General features: G+C 41.5%; 2 protein-coding genes across 3 annotated transcripts in view; both read left to right on the forward strand.

The window, feature by feature from the left end:
- The first annotated feature begins 177 nt into the window (after positions 1 to 177).
- On the forward strand, positions 178 to 7,445 carry Afti (aftiphilin). 2 transcript variants are annotated; one of them, XM_076796408.1, is made up of 8 exons: positions 178 to 368; positions 772 to 887; positions 996 to 2,263; positions 2,329 to 2,541; positions 2,597 to 2,743; positions 3,052 to 3,112; positions 3,369 to 3,497; positions 3,639 to 7,445. In XM_076796408.1, exons 2-8 carry the CDS (start codon positions 785 to 787, stop codon positions 4,202 to 4,204), a joined length of 2,487 nt encoding a protein of 828 aa, XP_076652523.1. In that variant the 5' UTR covers positions 178 to 368; positions 772 to 784; the 3' UTR covers positions 4,205 to 7,445. The 2 variants fall into 2 exon arrangements, with proteins under 2 accessions (XP_076652523.1, XP_076652524.1); XM_076796409.1 differs by lacking the exon at positions 3,369 to 3,497 and having other exon boundaries at positions 774 to 887.
- A 4,700-nt stretch (positions 7,446 to 12,145) lies between these two features.
- The window catches only part of Mgl (low-density lipoprotein receptor-related protein megalin), a 44,694-nt gene continuing 32,908 nt past the window's right edge, over positions 12,146 to 23,931 (forward strand). The window contains exon 1 of the mRNA XM_076796396.1: positions 12,146 to 12,706. Coding sequence (XP_076652511.1) covers positions 12,544 to 12,706 — 163 coding nt within the window. The 5' untranslated portion in view covers positions 12,146 to 12,543. The remainder of the gene's footprint in view (positions 12,707 to 23,931) is intronic.

Here is a 23,931-nt window from a genome sequence, read left to right on the forward strand (position 1 = left end):
AATAGAACGAATCAATCGTGAGTTGTAATGACTATTTTTTTTTAATCGAAATTATTGATTGATGAGTCAAATTGCAAATTTTAATCGATTGGAAGAGAGCCCCGTAATTTGAAATTTTAATCGAGTTTGAAAAAAACGCGCAACGGCAGGTGGGCACAGGTGCGCAGAAGCAACACGTACAGAACAGGTGATACAACCGATGATCTCGTGATTCACACCACCGAACCTTACGGGTTCTAACAAGTTGCAATCGTCATTGATAAAGGATTGCATATGCCGATGGAGACCGACTGGAATAAAGTCGACACGATGACGGACGACAGATAAAGAAATCTCGAAAGGTGCTCCACGTACCTACGTGTTCTTTCGTAAGTTAACGATGACACTATACGTTCGAGAACCATTTCACTTTCCTTCGCGTAACAACGTAGTTTTTCCTCCGAACAGTGCGATAAAATCATTTTCAACTACCATTCCGATACTATTGACGCGTTTTCGAGTGATTTTGACAAATGTTTCCATCCGTCATTATTGACATATACATAACCTAGTTGAATTTGACATATGCGTTTCGTCGCGGTAAAAGGTGCAATGTTCAATTTCTCGTGAACTTCTGCCTCGTTAAAAATAAAAATCGATACGGAAATTCGTACTCGAGTTCGCTGTTTCGATGTTCGATCGAAGATATATTTACAATGGTTCCTTATTTGTGAAAGATTCAGTGAATTAAAAAGTATGTTGTACTGAAAATATTGTATATGTACTCTTCAGAGTAGACAGCAGGATGGCATTTCCACCACTGGTCAGTTCGACACCTCCTCCGCTGGATAATTTTGGGGACTCGGAAGAGGATGAGTTCGGAGACTTCACGACTGGAGGCATAGATGGTAATTATACTATCGAATTTCCATGAGACGACAAACTTTTAAATAATTCTAGTATTAAAACGGTAATGCATAGCAGCGCGTATTTCAATAATAGGAATTCTTTTATAGGACTCTCCGTGTCTTCAGATTCGCCGCATAAGCTTGTAACACCGGTTCAAACACCTTTACCGTCGCAACATGCTTCGCCAAAGTTAAATGGTATTTCCGAAGCGATCGAGGACGACTCTCAGCCAGTAGTTTTGAAATCGACTATTTCGGAAGACCTCTTAATACTTGAGAAAACCGAGAACACTGTGAGCGAGATTAAATTGAAAACAGAGGTTGAAACGATCAACGAGGTGAACAATTGTAAAAGAAGCTTGGAGAATGTAAATAACAATGGTATCGAGGACAATAGAGAGAAAAGAGTTTTCAGTGAAGTTGGCTTGGTCAGCGAGAGCAGTAGCTGCGGGGAGAGCGAGCAGGAAGCTACCCCTAATAATTTAGAGGATTTAGAACCGTTAAGCCTAGATTTGGGAGACCCGACCGCCGCTCCCGAGATAATTCAACCGCTAGATGATGATTTTTACGAATACGAGCAGTTTGAAGATTCTCAGAATTGGATTTCAAACAACGACGTGCCTACAGACATTTCGAAACCAGACTACTTTGAGTTCCAAGAAGCTGGAGATGTTTCGAATAATTTAAACGGTTTAAATAAAGACTTCAGTATAGTTGATAAACAGGACGTAAATGTAGAATTCGAGAAACCGGTCGAGCAACCGACCGCAGAAGCTCAATGCACAGCGATCTTAAATGTGCCAGACGAGAGAGTTGACTTCGAGATTGACGCAGACAACTCAAAACCCGCGAACACAGAACAGTTTCATGATTCTGTCGAAGAAAATCCTCCAAGTGTCAGTGAACCGAAGGATGAATCGACAAATAGAAACCCAGCTGAACTGGAGGAGATTGCCGATGAATTCTACGAGTTTTCTGAAGCGAAACCAACGAGTGTTGAAAACGACTTTCTACCTTCCGAACCACTGCCAGTTATCTCCAGGTGTTCAAACGAGGAGTTCGGTGACTTCGAGTGTGATGCCACGTTAGAGACTTCCACTAGGACTTTTCAACTTGAGTTCCACAACTTTCCCGATGCAACAGAAGGGAGTGAACGGAAAAACGATCTAGAAGCTGAGGACGATGATTTCGGCGATTTCACGAACTTCACTGATCAAACCCAATTCGAGAAAGTTGACGAAACAAAAGTACCTGATAAAGAGGAGGACGACGATTTCGGAGACTTCAATGATTTCGAGTCAGCATTCCAACAACCCGAAGCGGAGCCTCCACCGTTCAGCCTAAAGGAATCAATGTCTCGAATAGAGAATAAAAATGTAAGCTGTTTGTGTGTTCATTTGTTTCTATTATGTCAGAAATTAATTGCGAACGTGTTCCACAGGCGGCCAATAAAATAGAAGACATAATAACAACGATGTTTCCGGCAGACACGGAGCAATGTGAAATTCAAATACAAACACTGATAAGTCAAGCAGATAAAGTTTGGCACAGTATTAAGAGCGTTGAGGAAACAAACGCTTTGACGTATCAGTGGGCAAATAGTACTAGCAACAATGTACTCTTAAATTCCCTCGGCATTGATTCGCGGAATATTGTAAGTAATGTGACAAACGAATTAATGTTTGAGAGTAACAACGTGATACTTGCAGTTGTTTGGTCCAAGGTGGAATCCAAACGTACCGAGATTCGCAGCAAACCTTGGCTTCACTCCTCTGGAGCCAATTAAGGCTACCGTGGAAACTCAACCGACTGCTATGACAAATACGAGCAAATGTCAAAGTTCGAATAACTCGGAAGTAAGTGTTCGTTCACCGTGTTATAGCTTCATTGTTTCATGTTAGAAGAAAGGACACAGCCGGATAAAGTGGTCAAATGTGACCCCAAACCAATCCCAGCTCAACAAAAAATACATAGACATTCCACCTAACGTCACACACAACTGTGAATTTTATATTGAGATTAACGACATATTTGACCACCTTAGCCGGCTCTAGCCTTTAAGAATTATTTATATTACTGTTCAACAAATTTTAACTCTGTCTATTGAACAGTCCGATCTTAAAGCCAAACAGTGTCGTAATTATTAATATTAAATATCCATTAGGAAGTACCTGCTGCTCAATTTGACTGGAATAGTTCCGGGCTTGTTAACCCCTTAGAAGCTAGTAAGTATCAAACATGATATACGCTGTTGCCATATTATTTCACTATATTGCTTTGAATATTCATTCGAATAGAGACTAGATTATCATAAACTACTCAACAAATGTATTTTTTTCTTTCTTTGCCAGTATATTATTGAAATAGAAGTGTTCACTGCTTCCGTTCGATCACGTTGCTTTCACGAAAAAAAAAAGAAATCGTTATTAATTACTTGCTTTTGCACTGGGTAAAACAATTTTGATGGATCATATAATCTAGGTGGTGGGTTATCCGCTCTTCTACCTTTGGACTTTCTGTGCCCTTTCGATCCTCTACTAACATCCCACAGTTCCACCAACTCTGAATCCTATCGTCGGCCAAGTAGCGCAAGGAATCCTGTTAATCATCGTAAGTGTTGGGCTTGGTATTCTGTAACTTGTACACTGTAGCTAGAAACTACGAGAACTAGTCAGTTATTTGTGTGTCGCTTACGTGTTCGAATCCGCGTTTAAAACCGTATCAACCTTGTAACACATTTTTATACAACAGATGCCTCAGAAGTGAGCGTCGTCAATCGAGCACGGTGCAACTCGGTCTCGAAGGCAGAGACGATCGAGTCCCTGGAGAACGAGATTCTGAAGTCGCAGAAGCGTTCGCAGCCTTCGAAGATGATCGAACCGTTGCCAGCTCCCCGTCCAGCAGACTGGAAGAGGAAATCCGACCTTGACCCTGGACACAAGCCAAGGAACAGCGGTTCGCAGCGCAACGTACCGATGGAGAAGCAGTTCTCGACAAACGAGAAGCATGCAGCGACTGACAGACAATACGTGTCGTCGGAGAAGCAACACTCGTCCGTAGAGAAACAGTATTTGCCGGAGAAAACGAGCTCCGGGGACATGTATCGAGGGAAGTCTGTGAACAAGAGGTCCTCGGGGTCCGAACACGTGGTGATGGACAGGTTCGGCCGTGTTATGCCGATACAAGCGGAAACCGCCCGTGTACTGAACCGGCTACCGGACCTTTCGTTTCTGAATGCCAGAACTCTGTTGCTCGACCGCGACCATAAGCAGATCGCCTGCGAGCTTGGTGTTATGAGTCGCAAGATGCCCGGCTGAGTAACGTCGGTCTGAGCGCGAGTTTGAAAGGTCAAGACATCCGATATATCTCTACCCTGTGGACGCATCGATGTGTGGCGTAGAAACGAAGGAAACAAAAACGACGTTCCGTTAAACCTTTCAAATCCGTGCTTGGACCGACCTCCGATCCCAGCTTGTTCCCCCTCGAGACACCGACTGCTAAGGTATTCTGTACTCTACTCATGAAACAGGGAGGATAATCATTCGCAGAAAGGGAGCAGTCTACAACTTCAATAATCTCTTCCACCCAACTTGCACACCTTGAATATGTCCATCGCTTGTAACAACACGAAAAAATGATATATACAAAAATTGCATGATATAGAGACGGGGAATATTGCAATATAAACATTATTTATGTGCGCGAACGGGTTTCGAAGATGCCAAGGTCATCTTGATTCCTTTAAATAGCCTACCTGAATCCTGATGGCCTTCTGTATTCCGAATCGATAGAGCATCAAATACTGCGTAAAATGTATCAACCTTCATATGTCCTAGATCTAACGAGATGTTATCGAAATAATTTTCGAAATAATTGTAGGTCTTTGCATTTGAAGAAATCAAGGTTACACTGCAATATTTCCCTCACTGTGCCATGCAACTTTTGTATATACAATTTTCTCATATTATTACAAGTAACGAACATATTCAAGATGTGGAAGGTGCGTGGACCACCGAGCATTACCAAGATCATCTCGAGCAGTCTTCGAATTACAGGACTTGACAACTGTTATTCGATACAACGGTTATTCGTAACAGTTTTAAACAGTTATTTTCGGGCCCTGGTCTTGGAGGTTCTAGTTATAGCTCATTGTTTACTGGACATCATCAGGACAAGCTTCCGCAGAAGTACACAATTTTTTGGACACTACATTCAGTATGATAACAGCGAGTCCTAACTAGAACCTTCGAGATACCACTCGGATGACCATGGCAACTTATTAAATGGAAAATCGCACCCTTTCTGCGAATATTTATCAAAAGGATTCTGTATGAAGCGTATCTACAAAGTACAACTTGTCCACAGTATTTCCCCCATAGCATCGCGTTCTACCCCCTCCACGTCGTGTTTCTATACCCCATCTAGCTAGTCTGCAGCCAATCAGGACGATCTTAAAATAGCTTCCCCTGCTCCTGTACCTGCCCAGTCCCACGACGTTACGGAGGGAATACTGTGTTTCGAAAAAAGAAAACAGTGAAGTGGTAGTGATACTCTGTGGTACAGATCTTCTGCCCTTTTTGCACGATATGATGTGTGAAATAGGAAATATTTACTTTGTTCACGAAATGGAGTCAAGACTGCAGCATCGGATGTTTGAGTTTGTAGAATATGTATTATTTTAATCCTAAAAGTATTGACAGCGTAAACATCACTTAGAACATGTGATATACATAGGTTTTATATATAGTAGACGCTGGATAAGCAGCTGGTCATTCTATTACAATGTTTTCATAGGTTATTCAAACAAAACAAAAGTGTGATTCCGTCACAGTTCTGCTGATTGAATTATCGTGTAATTCTAATTCAAGCAATTCAATCGTTGCTGTACCTAACTGTGTTTCCAATAGCATATTTATGTCCGTAGTAAAAAACAGCGACCACAGCTGCTTATTGAGTGTCCGCTGTACAGTTCTATTAATTTATAGTTGTAGCAACTTTCATCCTGTTTTCATTGATTTCGTACTTGTACCAATCCGGTAGGCAATTAACACTTAAATAAGATGTGGACCAATTTATAGTTTAGCGTGGCAACGTGAGTTTACATTTCTGGATCATGTTTCTTAGACGCATCGTGTAGAGTCGACAAGCACCGTGTACTTATCGTTAGCTTTTCGTGCCCGCATTGACTCTGTTCTGTGGACAAGGTGTAGAGGTGTGCAAGTCAGTGGCGCAGCCAGAAAAACTTGGGATGGAGGCATGCGATGGCGCATGAAACATGTACATATATGTATGTATACAAATGAAACCGAAAACGTTACGATTTACTACTCTTATAAATTGAAGAAAGGGGAGTGCGTACTTTAAAGCGATACCATATTTTCTAGAATGTTTGTGTTCGACTGTATATCTCCATGTACACCTGTTCGCAAACACTTTACGGTATAACACTTTATTCGCATCCTCATTTCTACTGTAATCATGAAATCGGATTTCTGTGTGGAACGAGCAACTCATATCAGTAACAATATATAGTTCCATATCACTTCATGTAGCGTGTCACAAGATTGGAATGAGTAGACAATGAGTTTTCATTAATTTCAAATACGAGAAATGAGACGACGGAGTACTTGTGTATGAAGAGAGTTCAATGGGAACCGCAGATGTTAGCCCTCGGTGAATACAATGTATGCTTCTTCTATACACATATATATAATTCATAGCAGTTAATCCCGTTTTTCCACGTATATTCCCAGTAACGTGTGGTTCTGCACTCTCTGGCCGCGCCACAGGTGCAAGTAGCGATATTCGAGAAAATGAACTCTAACGTTCGAGTCTAGACTTAATAAACTAACATTATCGTTGAAGGGAATTGTCTTGGATATTGTCGGCGTTCGAAGTGACTTAAATGAAGTAACGATTAAGAAGAAAATTGTAGATAAATATAAATTGTTCAAGTATACAACCGTTTGGTGAGAAACTTAATAGAAAATGATGATATATTCAACATTCGTTGATTGTTGTTCCTTTCGGTAGGCTGAGTGTCCTTGTGTCATATAGTCTGATCATTCCAAAGTTCGCGTAAATATCTTTTAAGAGGGGGGGCCTTCGGTTCAGGATTTGAAATTGAGACGATTATAAAAACTGGAGGAAATTGTATAATAAATAATTTCAATTCAGTTTGTTCTTGAATACGTTGTCTTGAATTCTGCGAGATTTCAGAAGGATATTAACACTAGGTTTACGGACCATTGGAACTGACTGTTCTACGTTACTTTAGAAAAATAATTTTTCTATAATATACGCCCAAAGAAATAAATTTGTTAAATAATCAATGCATTTTTACTTTCTCAATAATCGCAAATTAAAGATATTAGAACGCGTCCCGTAAACCTGGTGTGAACGTATATTACTTATATGTTTAGACTTAAATATTGTACCATCGATATTGTGAGCATTTTGTTGTGCATTCTACTTCATGATCTTTTGAAGTTTCACTTGTTACAACAAAATAAACTCTCTACTTGCAGGACGTTGTGATATTCTTTTAATAATCGTCTCAATTGAGGATAATTCAATTGGCTACTTGTTTACGATATGTAAAAGTCTTCTACATAGAGATAATGAGATACAAACAAATATGATGCAATGTAATCGCTGAAGTGTTTCATTGATACTTGTAGTTTTTCATATTCGAGATTATGATGTTCCAAGAAGTTTGTTCCGTGACTAGTACTGATTCTAGAGAACGACTTTTAAAAAATCATTCCAGCAATTCTTTCCTTATTATGGTAATATTTCTGAATAAATATTGTGTTAATCATATGTCTCAGAATCTCTCCTTTCTTTATATCGACATGAACATTTGAAAACGATTAAATCGAGTACAATTTTTAGACGAGGTCTTGCACGTAGATCATTTTCAATTTATTTTGAGAAATACCGGTCTAAAATGTAATCACATCACGTGACAAAGTGGACTTGAATTAAAAGGAAACCGTAAAAGAAAGGTGCAAGATCCTGTTTTTCATTGAGGAAATGAAATATATTCTCGCGTGACAGTAGGTATTGCCAGTGATTCTCAATCTCAATGATTAACATGGACGATGTCTAATGCCATGTGTAACCATTGAATTTTCTGAATCGAGACAAAAATCATTTTACGGTTCCTCTTTAATTGAATTTTGTCTTATCGTACATATTTTCCAAAATGAATTGGAAAATGTCTTTACAATGATTTTAAGTCGCAAAAAACATTCGCAAACATGAAAATTCCTGATTTGAACGCTCAAAATGACTTGGATAGACACGTTCCCGTTGCTTCGGTGCTCCGTGAATGTACTGTTAAATTGCTACTAAGGATTACGATGATTCGTAGATTACTATGGGGGAGAGGGAGGGGGTGGCAAAAAAATGTGCAATAATTGATAACGGCATGGAAAAGTTCGAGATTTGTTGGGAAGTGATGGGAACAGGTGGGGACGTGAAGGAAATAGATGGATAGTGATTCAGGCACTCGAATCGTGCCCATCACTATACGCCAGGCGGAGCCATGCGCCGACTGGTACAGCCAGGTACCAAATGCCACAAGGTCACGACACGTATACACGCGAGAGAGGGCGCGCTAGCCTCACGAGAGAAAGAGAGTCGGACAGACAGTGGAAGGGAGAAGAATGGAGATCTTTATTGTGCGGCTCGGTCTTGCACCGGGTAAGGTGCGCAGCCAATGAACAGTGAAATAACAGGTGAAAGAACACACACGTCGCGCCGGAGATGCCTTGTTCCCGACCGGAATATATATTTTTTGAAATTGTCCGTCGCTCGCGGAGAATTCAAATGATTCGCGACGCACAATTAAAAACGTTCTCTCGCGTTATTGCCACGTCGCACGCTGTTTTCCGATTCCACGGCGACGACGCTGCAACCCTGACGAACACAGATTTGTTTTCCGTTAATTTTCATGTTAATTTTCGCGAGCAGTCTTGAGAGAAAATTGAGCAGGAACGCGGATCTGCGGGCTAATTTCACGGTTGCAAGTGGCATCTTCCTCAATTGTCTAAACAGGATGTACCAGCAATTGGGGTAAGACGCCGTGCATGATACGAAGAGACCTTAAAAAAAAACCGTGATTCATTCGTAATGGCCTGTGATGCATTTAAACCGGGACGATTTGATCGTTTTCACCAATTCCGAGCCGGTCGCGATTCAGCCGTCACGAATCATTCTGCGAGACACTGCAGAATTGCAGGGTTAAGCGTTATTGCTAATTATTGAACCGGCGATCTTTATGCGACATAAAATTTTCGTGCACCGATTACAAGATGCAGGAGTCGAGTAAACATGTTTATTTCTCTGATTAATATGATAACAAGATTGCGTGTATTCGGTGAATCCTTTCACTGGTTCGAATTGCACTAATATTAATATTTTATGCTTAATTATTAAGCATATTCGAAATCAACCAGCAGAGTTTCAACTTCTCGGAACACCCCCTACAAGGGTAGTTTTATAAAGACAGTGCTCATTCGAGCAAATAAGTACAGTCGACATAAGTACTCGATATTTGTCCAAAACACGGGTCTAGCCACGGACATATATCGACCAGGAGATACTATTCTTTGACCCACGTGACCTTACACTCCTCGGCGACCGAGGTCCATCTAGTGGGCCCAGGTATCAAAATAATAAATACAGTGATTTCACTATATATGTCGCCAAGACCTGCACGATAAATGTCGCAGAATTACCCCCACTACCGCGGAATACACGGCAGACGCCGAGGAGTGTAAACATAACAGGCAACACCAAAATACAGTGATTTCTCTATATATGTCGCCAAGGCCTGCACGATAAATGTCGCAGAATTACCTCCACTACTTCGGGATACACGAGAGACGCCGAGGAGTGCAAACATAACAGACAACACCAAAATACAGTGATTTCTCTATATATGTCGCCAAGGCCTGCACGATAAATGTCGCAGAATTACCTCCACTACTTCGGGATACACGAGAGACGCCGAGGAGTGCAAACATAACACACAACACCAAAATACAGTGATTTCTCTATATATGTCGCCAAGGCCTGCACGATAAATGTCGCAGAATTACCTCCACTACTTCGGGATACACGAGAGACGCCGAGGAGTGTAAACATAACAGGCAACACCAAAATACAGTGATTTCTCTATATATGTCGCCAAGGCCTGGATGATAAACGTCGCGGAGTTATCCCCACTACCGCGGGGTATACCCCGTGAGGGGCCCCGAAGCTCGAGAGGCCCCGGACGCCGAGGAGTGTAAACATAACACGGCTCGGGCATGTCTCCTGGATCATAAACGACGCCGGCAAGACCCGTGTCGTTGACATATATCGAGAATTCACCGTATTACCAGAATTAGATTCCACAACTCCCAAAACCCCCAAAATCGTCCCGTTTATGATCAAAAACGGGTGATTAAATAGGGAATTTTGCTCAGCTTTTTGGCGAAAAATAATGGCGGCTTTAGAATCCGCCCGAGTCGGACAGAATACAACGGGAATTCTAGGGTCGATAAAACGGTCGTAATTCCAGACGAAAAGGAAGTGCGGGCACGGCGAGCCACGTCTCTCTCTCTCTCTCTCTCTCTCTCTCTCTCTCTCCAGACAATAGGAAAGGTCGATCGGTATGGCTGCGGTGGCATTTGTCTCGACTAATAAACGCGTTTGTCGAGAAAACGCAGGAGTCGGGCTCGGTGTCGTTCTCTGAAGCGGCACCGCCGGGCACGGACGGCACGAGTTCACGGTACAACTTCATTCACGAACAGTGTCCTGCATGCCAAGACAAATTACGGGCTTCCCTTTCGTGCATTCACTGCCTCGAAAAATTGGCACACCCTGTTCCCTCTCGACAACATCAACTAAAACAATAACACGCTGACACGGTTCACATTTCCAGCGCAATTCAGAAATATTCATAACTGGACCGTGAATCTGTGGCGGGTTTAACCCCTTGCCCTACGACATCGAGTCATGCTCTCAATTCTATTTGGGCGTTGTTAATGTACAGCTATTGAAGAACCTATAGGCATACAATAGGATATAAATTGTCTCCTTCTTTTAGGAAATTACGAAGTAGAAAAAAGTTCTGGTCACTGAAACCAAAATATACAAATATAGCGAAACGGAACGCAGGTGGAATCGGTTAGTTTGTATGTGAACGGCTCCGAGGAATCCAGAGGGCAGGCGCAGGTGAAGGAATGCGTTCGGGTCGCAGAAAAACCCACGAAAACTGGGAAGGGACGGTGCTCCACGGGTCAGGTAAGCTCGTCATGTTTACATTCGTGCACCCCGGGCGTTTGTTTCCAGGAACAGGTAGGCCGGAGATGCACCTGAAACTATGTTTTCCTTTAGGGACGCAACGCGAGTACAACAGCGAGTGAAAAATGCGAGACAAATAAACAATCCACTCGAAGCATTGAATACAACTGATTTTTTTTATTTACAAACACCGTTCTTATATGGAACCAAGTGCGCAGTCATTCCGTACACGGAGGGTCCTTGAACGAGGCTTAACATAATTTTGATCGAAACGGTGAGCGCATTCGCGCGCACTTGACGTTCCGTTCAAAATAATTGCAAATATTAATTCTCAAATTAAACGAATTTGAGGACATATTAGGCTCCGCTGGTTCAAATTGTAACATAAATTCGTACAGGATATGTTAGGCATGAACACACCTCAATTGCCTAATTTGGTAAGCAAAGAAAACAGTGATTAAGTCGGGATCTGAAAGTCGGGAGCCGAGATTTGAAAAAACCTTTTTAAATTTTTAAACAAGCATAAAATAGTTGCAAAATGCAACTTTCAGTACTTTCTCTGCAATTTTAATCAGACATTTTTCTCACGTTATGTAGTGATCCAATTGTTCTAAAAAAATTCAAGTAGTATAGTCCAATATTGACAAAGACATGCGATTTTTAAGAGCGTAAGAGTATTAGTGGGAGTCATTGTAGTGACACCGTGTGGAGCAATTAGCGGACACGGCTGTATTCGTAATTCCACGGTCAAAATTATTCCCGAGTGATTGAATTTTACGTCATGTTTAGCATTCGTGTCACAACTTTCGCAGGTACGTATTCAGTCCCGAGACGCAGTCGCGGCGCAAGATTTACCACACGTGGTCCTTAGAACCCCTTCCCGGCGCATGCGCGCCACCCGTCGACTCTAGAAGCCCTTCCAGCGTGTGCGCGCGCGAGAGAGCCAGTCAGTCGTTCGCTGACCGCGGCCGCGTGAATACCGACCGCGCGAGCCATGAACTGAATTAGACCTAGGTACCGCTCGTGCCTCTCGCGTCCTTTCTTTGTACATATATAATTATATATTTTTATATATATAATTTCCTGGTCACTATTTCTGCACGGAGGAAAATACACGTGCTCCCCAGAGGAAAAACCAAGGAACGAGTTGTTTTGTTCGAGAGAGACTTGTTTTCTTGGGAGTCCCGGTTCTGACGCTTCGCGTTTCGGGACGCGGCAAAGTGTGCACCACTGTCTTTGGAGAGATCAGTCGTCGTTGGTGTTGAAAGAGAGAGAGAGAGAAAGAAAGAGAAAGAGAGGACACACAGTGGAGACGACAATTGCAGTGTTGAACGGTGCGCGGTGAGAGAAGGACGGTGCGATGGCAGTGGCTGCGGGGCCACGCCGGCCACGCACGCTCCTCCTTGACGGCAAACGCGCTTCCGGGAATACCCTCGGAATAAGAACTCTGTGCCCGGTCTTCGGTGGACTTCCGCTCATCCTAGTCCTTCTCGGTGTCACGCAGGTGGCCGCCATCAGGCTCGGTAAGTGATAGCCTCCTCAGCGTCGCTACGGGGCCCAACCAAATTAGCATATAATACGTCTAACCTTCGTGCTTCTCGGCTCGCCGATCCCCCGTACTCTCGCGAACGAGGCGCACAACGAAAAACTGACAAAAATTTCACGTGAAATTCTTGTTGCCCGAGATATTGTAAATCCTTTGTGCAGCAGCCAGGACTCGTCGAAAGAGTTTTTCCCGAATCAGGTGAAAATAACTGACAAAAATTTCACGTTACACGTAAAATTCTTATTGCCCGAGAATCAGTGATTTTCCTGAATCAGGAAAATCCCCTGTTCCCTGGATTTTTTAAGGTTCCGGTATTATATAACGGCCAAGAGTAATTAGCATTCGCTTTCGCCGGAATTTACCTAGGCGAACCATGGCTCCCGCGAATTAAATCTCGATCATGCGAATGAAATGCTATTTATATTTTGACTTTCTTCTGCGTGGTAGGCAGGTAATCCCCGTTGCTCTAGATAGAGATTTACGAGGAACTTTATCAGGACAGCACGAAAACAAAAAGAGTTTAACACTAAACCTACCACCGCCGGTCAAAATGACCGTTCCAGATTTTTTATTTTACTATTACTGAAATTGTAAAAGTGCTTTCGTGGGAAATGATTGAATAAATATATTTAGGAGAGAACGTATTATAATACGAACCGCACAAGATCCAAATAAATTCGATCTCGTCATTTTTATAAGACAACATGTATTAGTTGCTTTTAAGGCTCTGTAGGTTTAGTGTTAAGATCGCCGTATTATTAGAATGATTAAGAGATTATTCGATTCCTGTTGCTCGAAATGAATTTATAAAATTTTTTAAACACTAAATCCATCATCACCGGTCAAATGACCGATTTCATTCACCTGATTTTACAGTTGTTGAGACTGTAGAGATATCTCCATGCGAATTGAATAAATTCTTTTTATTTACAATAAAAACCGCGCAAATAAAATCTGGTCGTTTCTACAGGACAGTGTTAAAATCTTGTTTGAAATTATCCGAAAAATTCAGCTAAACGCACGACAATCCTCGATCGCATGACAGAGTCCAGCAACCGGACTTTGAGCCTAAACAGCTTGCTTTCTCCAAGTTTTTATTTTGCGATAGCTTTGTTGATCGATGAAGTATATCTCTCCGAATGTATCAGCGACCCGAGAAATCGTTTGCGTTTCGGTTGCGAGAAACGTTAAATTGCAACAAAAGAGAGAGAGAGAGAGAGAGAGAGAACAGTATAAAAAAAAAGGAAAAAAAGGTTAGTTCGTCGTTGCCGACCGACGTTCGCTGCCATTCCGCGAACTTTCATGTCAACTAATTACCAATTGTACAAAGTCAGACACCCGCACAGTCTCGGGTCCCGCTTTTGTCCCGGCTTTTGAATGGAGATTTGTTGTGTGTGTGTGTGTGTGTGTGCCAACCAAGAGGCAATTGAATTTCTTTTTTTTTCCACCGCCCCTCACCTCTTTCTCCGTGCACCTCACAGTTTATGTTTCGTGGTCGGCAACAATCCTCTTTTGTCGGGAACGGTTTGTGTTCGTAGAATAGCGGCCGACCACGCATTCAACGCAAAACCGTGATTGCCTCTTCTATTTCTGCTCCCTTGATTGTGCTTTTAACAAGTGGCCATACACACGCGACGATTAACGCGTAATTGTTGATAATCCGAGGAAGGAACTGATGATACGCTCTGCCGAAAGAATTATTGATGATGTAATGCTCTATGACCAGGGAATTACTTGCGTGTGACCCCCTTCAAGGTCGTCGCCGGAGTTTTGAACGCGGTCTTCATTCTTCCTGTTACAAGATGAACGTTCGACTCTTCTTCTCCCCGAATTGACAAAAAAAAAAGCGAAGAATATGACGTAGCCAAATTCGAAACTACCTTGTGTAAATGGCCCGTTTTTCAAGAATTTTTTTCTGAAAAATATAGTGGGTAGATTGATTTAAAATTTGAGGCATCATTTATTAATGTTATAATGTAAAAAAAATATTTTTGATCAATTTTAATTGTTAATACCAATGGCGCAATGGCGGCTTGAAGATGGCATCCTGTAAGAGAAATCATCTGAAACAAAAAAATCAAAGTTAATTTTGCGTTTCGTGAAAAAATCTTAATTCGTTTTAATTTACCGCGGTTTTTTGTTAATCTGCGATTCGAGAGCCGTAGAACAGAGCTTCCTCTTCCTCAAAAAGTTGCACTTCGGCTGTTTTTTTCTTCTTTTCGAGAAGCACGAGCCTCTCCGACGAGGGCCCGACTACCTGAGCCGTTTCGCCCACAATACAACCATGTTCATGTAGCCTAAAATAAAAATTCTAGCTTCACGGGACCCGTGAAAATGACGGGTTTTAATATTTTTAATTTACAACTACCGAGATTGTGAAGATGCATCCATGAGAAATTATTCAACAAATTTATTTCTTTGGCTATATACTGTGAAAAGGAATAGCTCAAAATTTCGATAGATAAATTGTTGTAATTTTTATGAAATAACGTGGAATAGTAACTTTTAGTGGTCCGTGAACCTAGTGTTAAGAGAGAAATAGCCGCGCGCAGGCGTGAAATTCCAAGAACCATCGCTGTGGTACCTAAGAGTACCATTCCGGATAATTCTAGACCAGTAAAACAGATTCGCAGCCGCGATAGCAATCGTTTTTGCATGGGAGCATCTCTCGCCGTTGCTTTCTCTGCTCCCCGCTAGGTGTGCGACTTATCGCGTGCTTTTCCTTCGGTGTCCGACTTTTTAAAAATCCCACCTCGCTCGAGAATGCAGCTAACGAATCGAGTGTAATTTACCGTTAGCCGTTTAGCGCACGATTTTTCTTTCACGCGGCAAAATTCCAATTTCCCTAGACTGGTCCCGACGATAGCCGGCCGCCATTTTGGAATAGAAAATTTGACTTTTTAATTTTTCACACCCTGTATATATATATTTCTCACTTGTACAGGGTGGTCGAAAAGTTAGTGAACCATATTTGAAAATAATTTGACGGATTTTGAATTTGTCCAGTGGCTTCTCGGTCAGCCTGTACAATTCCTATTCGTTGTACGTTTGTCTCGCGAGTACGTCGAATAAATCCGCGGGAAACTGAAACGAAAACAAAACAGAAGCAACGAGATACGCATTAGTTTTTATTTTGCGTAGCGTAGGAAGTATCTTCGGAATATTAAGCGACTCGCGAGAGGAATCAGAATGGTAAACATTAACCTCGGGATTCGAAGGTGGCCTCTAAGGAAGGCAAAACGTATGTGCCGACCTTTCCGGATCGCCGGGTTTAAATTTAACCGTGGACGAACCTGGTTGGCCGTCCATCCGCGCGGATGCAATTAAACTGGAGTGCTTAGAGTGCTACCAAAATTCGTAATGGCCAAAAACAACTTTTTATTATTTGCTAGTTGGTACTCTTTGATTCAGTTGGTACTACGACGTGTTATCTCGTAATCCCAATTCGATTGGAATTTTTATTATTTGTCGGTTGGTACTTAGAATATTTATCACTGGAATTGCTATGTTATAACCGGGTTTGCCAATTTAAAATCCAGTGACACGAATATCATTAAAATCATAAATTCTTTCGATGTAAAGATATCTATATTGAGAATGGTAATTAATTGACTGCGGATTCAATGATTCAGTGGTCAATCATAATTAATTCTAACCTGCCTGCTTGGATTCCTGGAAATACTCATTGCGCTCGAACACGTTGCATAATAATAAAGAAAAATACTAGCGTCCGCGGAAACTGAAATGGTACAGACACAATGCTGTCACTCATTCATAACCTATGGAAAAATCAGAAGACACGGATTAGCTAAAATTGTAGTATTCTCTTTTCCATTGGTGTTTCGATCCCTTTTCGCTTGGTAATTTTCCTATCTTTCGTTTTAAGTTTCCATGTTTGTCCGATTATGACATGTCCACGCGGGGGAAATTACGTTTAACGTGTTTGCGGAGACCAGTGCTGCCATCCGAGCGAGCAAAATATGTACACAGGTCCGTGGACGTGTTTTCTTACTCGATCCCTAATCCGTTTGAAGGAGAAGTGACGAAGGCTCGGAGGGATCGTGTACGATCGGCGAACGAAATAAACACGGACGAACTCTCGCGTGGCCACGCAATCTGTTCGAAACCGGTTCCAGTCGCGCGCGCGCGGCGTTTCTGTAGTATAGTAAGCCGATCGGGGACTTTTCGAGAACCGAAAGAGACGCGTGCACCGTTCGTGGAAACTCCCATCATCCTCCTCGATTTTGAAAATTCCCTCCGCAAAACCCGGGGTACCAACGCAATTACAATCGAGCCTCAACTGACAGCGTACGTACCAACATTGATACAGTATAATTCGTGAAGTTTGTGCCGTTTCGAGTTTCAGTGGTCGAACCTAACCCTGACCTCGAAATGGCACGACTTGTGCCTTGATATTCAAAAATATGTAAATTATATCATGTCTTAAGCTCGGAATTTTATTTTCATTTAACATTCCTGTTTAACAGATTTTTTTTTGTAAAATCTCCATCACGAGTCCAACTCGACATGACAGCTTGTTGGTAGGAATCGAACGATGAATTTTCACGCGACAAGTGGATTTTTCGGTGTGATTAGGCCCAGCATAATTTCGGCAGGAATAGTCGAATGATCGATACGATCGAGGCGCGAGACGCCGGAGTCGCATCCGAGTTTAATGGAGAGAGGAAAACCGGTTTTTCGAACTCGTAGTAAACACGACCAACAGAATGCACCGAATTCTCGGGGATTCTCGTAGCATCCTCTCGACGCTCTCCTCTATCGAAATTTTCCTTGTGGATCGCCCCTCTTAGAACATTTTTCCCGCCATGATCTCCATCTGGCGTGCACCTTCTGAAATTTGAAAAATTCTTTCTCCCGCCGGTAATTCGTTCAACGCACTCTCTACTGTTCCCAGTGAAACTGCGCGAATCCGTCGGGGAAGATTAACCTGGTTTCGGGATTGATTTATTGGCCATAAACGAAGCCAAATATTGTCAGATGGCAGAGCCGTCGAGGTAATTCGTTCTTCCCAGTTAACGGGTTAACCTTAGGCCGTTTTATTATTACGAATGAACTGTTACACCGTGTACAAATTACTCGGCCGCGATTATCGGTCATCGGGTGGAAATCTAATTAACGAGCTTTTCGCGTTGGAAACGCGCCGTTTTCTTACCGAGATCATCGCAGTCGTTCGAATGGAAATTTCGTTGCGCAGACCGAGTGCGCATGGGCTCTACCGGGGATTTAAATGCCCCGGCCTTGAAAGGTTAAACGTCAGTTCAGGGTGATCGAAGATCGAGCCTTATCGGCAGATTATTCCGAGAAAAAGCCGACAAAAACAGAGGAAAGTGGATCGTGTCGGAAACTCTCTGAAAGACCTTGTTTACGAAACGAGATTTACGGGATCCGTACGGAATTATGGCGTCAACTCTGCGGCCGTTCGTTTCTAAGGTTAGTGTACTTTCAGACGATCCTTGAAATTTAAATTTTCAATGATACGTTTTGATTCAATGTTTAAATAAAATTCACGTGTGGGACAGACTTTAGAATTTTTTCATGGTCACGGATTTTGAGGTTAGGGATGGAGAACATTTTGCTCGATGTCTCGCAGTTTGTTAGAAAAATATTCTTTGTAACGTATCTTTCATACATCGTGATTTGTTTGATAAGTTGAGGGATACTTTTGGGGGAATGTGTTTTAAAGGTAAATTGCAGGGTTTGACATTTTTTTTGGGTTGATTGTAACCATTGGTAACGTATTACGATACGCGGCACCCTTCGTACGCGATAGCAGAGATCATCGAACCACCGAAAAAAGAGAAAAGAAAGAAAGAGAGCTCTGCGCGTGTAACCCGACGCCGTTCGACGTTGTTGTGAGAACGCGGTATTGTGTTTCGACGCGTGGCTCCCTTCGAGACATAACTTTCCGTGTCTCGAGAAACGTTGGGAACAGGACTGACGAAACGGTAGAAATAGAGCTGATTTGGTTAGACACCGGCGAAGGAGATTACTCCGAGAGAAAACTCGTATAACTTAATGAAGAAGATGGGCTAGCTATGCCGGCGCTAACAAGGGAACGTTCCGTACTATACTGATTTTATGCGACTTGTGTAGAAAGCGCTCCTCACCTATTCTTCATACACACCTTCTCAGTCGTCGTCCATATTAATGGGGTGAAAACTACCCTTAATGATAGTACACATGTTTCGTTGAATATCTCGTAAAGCATCGATGCTAGAAAGAATTTGTACATAACAAAATTGTACATTCTTTAACAAGGAACCCACCTGAGCAAATAAATTTTTAAAAAATCCGTTTGTTTTATTTTTAAAAAGTAGCTACAACGTACAAAAATTTCTGGATCCGCCGACTATCATTCCGAACAAGTCGACGACCATAATATTTAGAAATCCGGTGGTGGCGACTTTTTTAAAATTATTCAGTGTGCACACGTACACCTACGATTTTTAAACTTTTTCAACAGTGTTCACGGAAATCGTGTCCAAATTTGGAACGCTTCCTTGACCAATTTCGAATTCAGCTTCCCGATCCGTGACTTCAATGGAGCTTGAGTGACACTGATTATCCAATCATCTATTAATACTACGAGTTTTTTTGCGTCGTTAAATAGCGTTGCGAACGTTTTATCGCGGACGAGCACTTGCTCGGAACAAACGATTTGGTATTGATCAATGAACCACTTGTATCGGAACAATTTCAGTCATCGTTCATTATTATTGCATTAATTCTTATTAGCGCGACGTTTTTTCCGTGCGTGTCGCTAATGATTCTCGGAGCACCCAGGTGCCATTTAAAACGATTTGTCCGTTTATAACAATTAGCCTGCGGACTTGTACTCACGATAAAAATGGCTGGGTGAGATTTTAAGCATTCTGGTCAATTAATTACAATTATTAAGCGGACGAAATTTGTTCTGTTTCTTGCAATTAATTTAGAAAATTTGGAAAATTTTTAATTAGCGTAAAAATCCACAGTCCGGTTGAATAGGATAGTATTTACAAACCATATTAAATATTAAATATCAAATTAGATATCCATAAAAAAATAAAAATAAAATTACAAAATTTTATAAAATTAAAGGAAAATAAAAATAAAATTATAAAATTTTATAAAATTAAGAGAAAATAAAAATAAAATTATACAATTTTATAAAATTAAAAGAAAATAAAAATAAAATTATACAATTTTATAAAATTAAAGGAAAATAAAAATAAAATTATAAAATTTTATAAAATTAAAAAAAATTGTTTAAATAAATAAAAAAATTAAATAAAAGATCTTAAATTTAAATATTTGTATTTTAATATTTACAAGTTTAAATATTTGTATTTCAATATTTAAAAGTTTAAATATTTGCATTTTAATATTTAAAAATTTAGATATTTAAATTTGCGTGAAAATCGGCAGTCTAAGGGGGCCTGCGACAAATGTTAGTTTTGTGGGTGCCAGTTGCAATAAAAAAAGGCGCCAAGATTTTTGGGGATCGGACGAGAGTCGGTGAAGTGGTCGAAGTCGTTAAAGTGGCGATTCTATTGGTCGTGAGCCGAGTAGAAAATTGCGTTGCGCACGTCGACGCGGCGGCTGTCTTCTTCCCGAACAAGGGGAGACGAACTTTCTCCTTCTTTGGAAGAAGGAAGAAGGAATCAGAGCTTGCAAACTCAGGCAACTCTCGAGTGCAAGGCTCTTCGGGTTTCATCGACCCACTGATTCGTGCCACTTCTTTTCCTCGTGCTAATAACTGCACGCCGTGTGCTCGAGGATCCTCCGACTGATACCGGCCATTTCAATTGCCAAATCGAAAAGTACATCGACCGATCAATTTAACCCTTTACGTTCTGAATCGTCGTTCTCACTTTCTAGTACCCCCCCCCCCCCCCTCGATTCGATGTAATGCCCCTTTGCGCGAGAATAGTATCGCCTCCATCGTGTACAAGCATTATTTTTTTTTAACTTTTTTTTTATTTTTAATTATTTTTTTACGAAACATTTACCGACACATTCGGCACATTTTTCTGATAAAAACGATACCAAACACGATACCATTTGGATCATATTTGCTCTTGTAATTCACGATATAGCAGAACCTCTCTTATCCGAATGTAATCGGTGGAACACGAGAATCGTGGATTAAAGAAACAAATGCGATCCAAAGTGTATCGTGTTTGGACTCGTTTTAATCGGAAAGACGTCACGAATACGCTGGTAAACAATAATTAATTGAATCATACGATTACGATGTCGACTGTTTAATAATGTATTAAATCGTACAATTATAATATCGGTAGCCTGGCAATTAATTAAATCGTGTAGTTATAATAATTAATAGAATCGTATTTATTTACAACATCGTAAGCTCGCTAATTAGTTAAGATTATAATTTCAAGAGTTCAATATAATTAATTGAATGATTATAGTATCGAATGCTTGACAATTAATTAAATAATGCAATGGTAATATCGTCTGCTTAATGACTGGTTAGTAGGTTGAAAATAGTTTTTTAGAATTGATGTACAGGCGTTTACATGTTCGGAGGTTCCTGAACGACCACGAATTTGACGATTTTCCATCGATGGTGTACCGCTATCCTCTTGCGTATTCAGGAAACATCGTTTCCTTTGACCTCGAAGATAAAAACGAAGCTCGCGTGGTCTACCGCTCTTACCTAGGCAAATAGAAATGACACGAGTCGGTGGATCGCTCAGAGCCGGTCGCTGTGCTTCCTATTTAACGGATTACGCGGTGATCGTCCACCGAGAAACACACATTTTACCGGACGACTGCATTTTAAGAAGGAATCGAACCTCCGAGCTAATTGGAACTGAAAAAGAACAGAAAAATTCAGTGCCGGTTGTGAAAGCAATCGGGAGCACTGCACGTGCCGTTGAGTTTGTCGAGCCTTGCCAGGGTGAAGAGGTTATCGCACTTCCGAAGGCCCAAATAAGCAGCTTTTCGAAACTGTTCTCCGAAAACCTTTTCAATTGAAAATCCCCCAAAAAAAAAAATTATAAAAGCTGGATCAAACGATAGATTATTTCGAAAAAATTGCTAATGCGTTTAATAGGAAAAATTCAATAAATGTTGTGAATCCAATATGGCGTCGATCGAATAGTCGCCATCGAAGTTAATAAGAACAAAAATTGGAAACTGTGTTGCACAGGTAATACAGAGAATTAATGACAATAATAACGGGACAGTTGAATGAATAAATGTTGACCTTGTGAAGGTGCGAAGACCGCTAAAATTTCATGAGTTTGATATAGTCAGTCGCTCGATCCTGGAGTTATTAACCTGAACGTGTTATCGAGCTTGGTGTTGCGTTGCATCCAGTAGATTAGTCAGCGATTAAAGTCTGCGACCGCTATGACTGTTAATCGTGATCCGACAGTTGACAGTTGTTTGATTTTTTTCTGTTACGTTGAGCTCGTTTCTCTCTAACTATCAAGTTACAAAATGATCACGGAATCTTGTTACATACGCTGAACCATATTAATTATTTCCAACGAATATCTTATTTACAACAATTTTACTGTCTCTCGCATTTCCTTCAAATTTTTACAATTTCAAACATTTTCAAACTTTGCATCGACGAGAGTTGAGCACCGAAAATGGTTAAATACATTTTAAAAATTAAAATTCCAATTTGTTCCTCTTTTTGCCTTAGGTATTGTACGGTATAGTTAGGCGGAACTGTAACAGAGACAAAAATGGGGGAAAAATACCCAGAACCGTAACACGATCGTATTTACTGAAACATTTTTTGCCTCGAGACGTCAGTTCATGGTCGACGGACTTCATGGACTCGTAAAAGGTTCGCTATCATGGCAGATCGCGTTGAACGGTTTCAGGTAGATCACTGGGCCACGATATCTTGATCGCGGTATTATTGGGTCGAATCGTTGTTAATTGTTATTATCATTCGATCTTTCGCTAAACACTGTATCACTCTTCAGCGCAGAAACATACGAACGAATAATTCACTGACTAAAACACAACAATTATTCCACATAACAATTTTTTAATGAAACACTCACTAACACATTCGTCAGATTTTCCTGATTGAAACGATACCCAACATGACCAATCGTATTTGCTTGTGCAATCGACGATGCGGTGGAACCTCGCTTATCCGAACTGAACCGCCAATTAAATTAAACACGATCCGAACTGTGTCGTGTTGGGTATCATTTTCATCGGAAAAATGTCACGAGTACGTTACCGAAAGTTTTACAACAAAAAATCATTAAACAGACGATATTTTTCAGATGACAGGATGTTGTTAAATAATTTAGAGGAAAAAATTTCGAAATAAAAATTTGTTAACGGGGGCTAATCGCGATATTCTAGCGGTTGTTGCAGGGAAACATTCACTAACACATTCGTCAGATTTTCCTGATTAAAACGATACCCAACATGACCAATCGTATTTGCTTGTGCGATCGACGATGCGGTGGAACCTCGCTTATCCGAACCGAACCGCCGATTAGATTAAACACGATCCGAACTGTGTCGTGTGGGGTATCATTTTCATCGGAAAAATGTCACCGAGTACGTTACCGAAAGTTTTACAACAAAAAATCATTAAACAGACGATATTTTTCAGATGACAGGATGTTGTTAAATAATTTAGAGAAAAAATTTGTTAGCGGGCTAATCGCGATATTCTAGCGGTTGTTGCAGGGAAGTTTGAAACGCAGGTGGGTTGCCGGGCATTTCCTCGCCGTTTAGAAAATGGCGCTGCGACGTATTCGCGGGCGACACTGTTCCGCGCTATTTCCAGGCGAAATGTCGCCTAGCATAGTCGTCGTAGGCGAAATATCCTGGCCGATACCCTCGGTGCCGAGCAAGTCCGCCAAGTTGGCAGGTTCGAGGCTGGCAGGTAAAGTCGGTAGGCGGGCCGAGGTTCATCGACCTCGGCCTAGCGGCCGACCGGATAGCGGGACCATGCTTCTCCCCGATTCTACGTTCTCCTTCTGCCTCCTATACACCTTTCCATCCTTTCCTCCTCTTCATTTCTTTGTCTCTATGTGTCCTGGACACGATCAACTCGCCTCGCCTTTCCTCGTCGCGATACCGTGCCCTAGACTCTGCATTGCACGATTCTCCCTGCCACCTTACAGAATCTAGTGAGTTTTTAGACACGCGTCTCCCTAGGCTCTCTGTCTGGCAGTCGTCGACCATCCG

Source organism: Halictus rubicundus, chromosome 11, assembly GCF_050948215.1.
Source record: "Halictus rubicundus isolate RS-2024b chromosome 11, iyHalRubi1_principal, whole genome shotgun sequence".
Classification (NCBI taxonomy): Eukaryota; Metazoa; Arthropoda; class Insecta; order Hymenoptera; family Halictidae; genus Halictus; species Halictus rubicundus.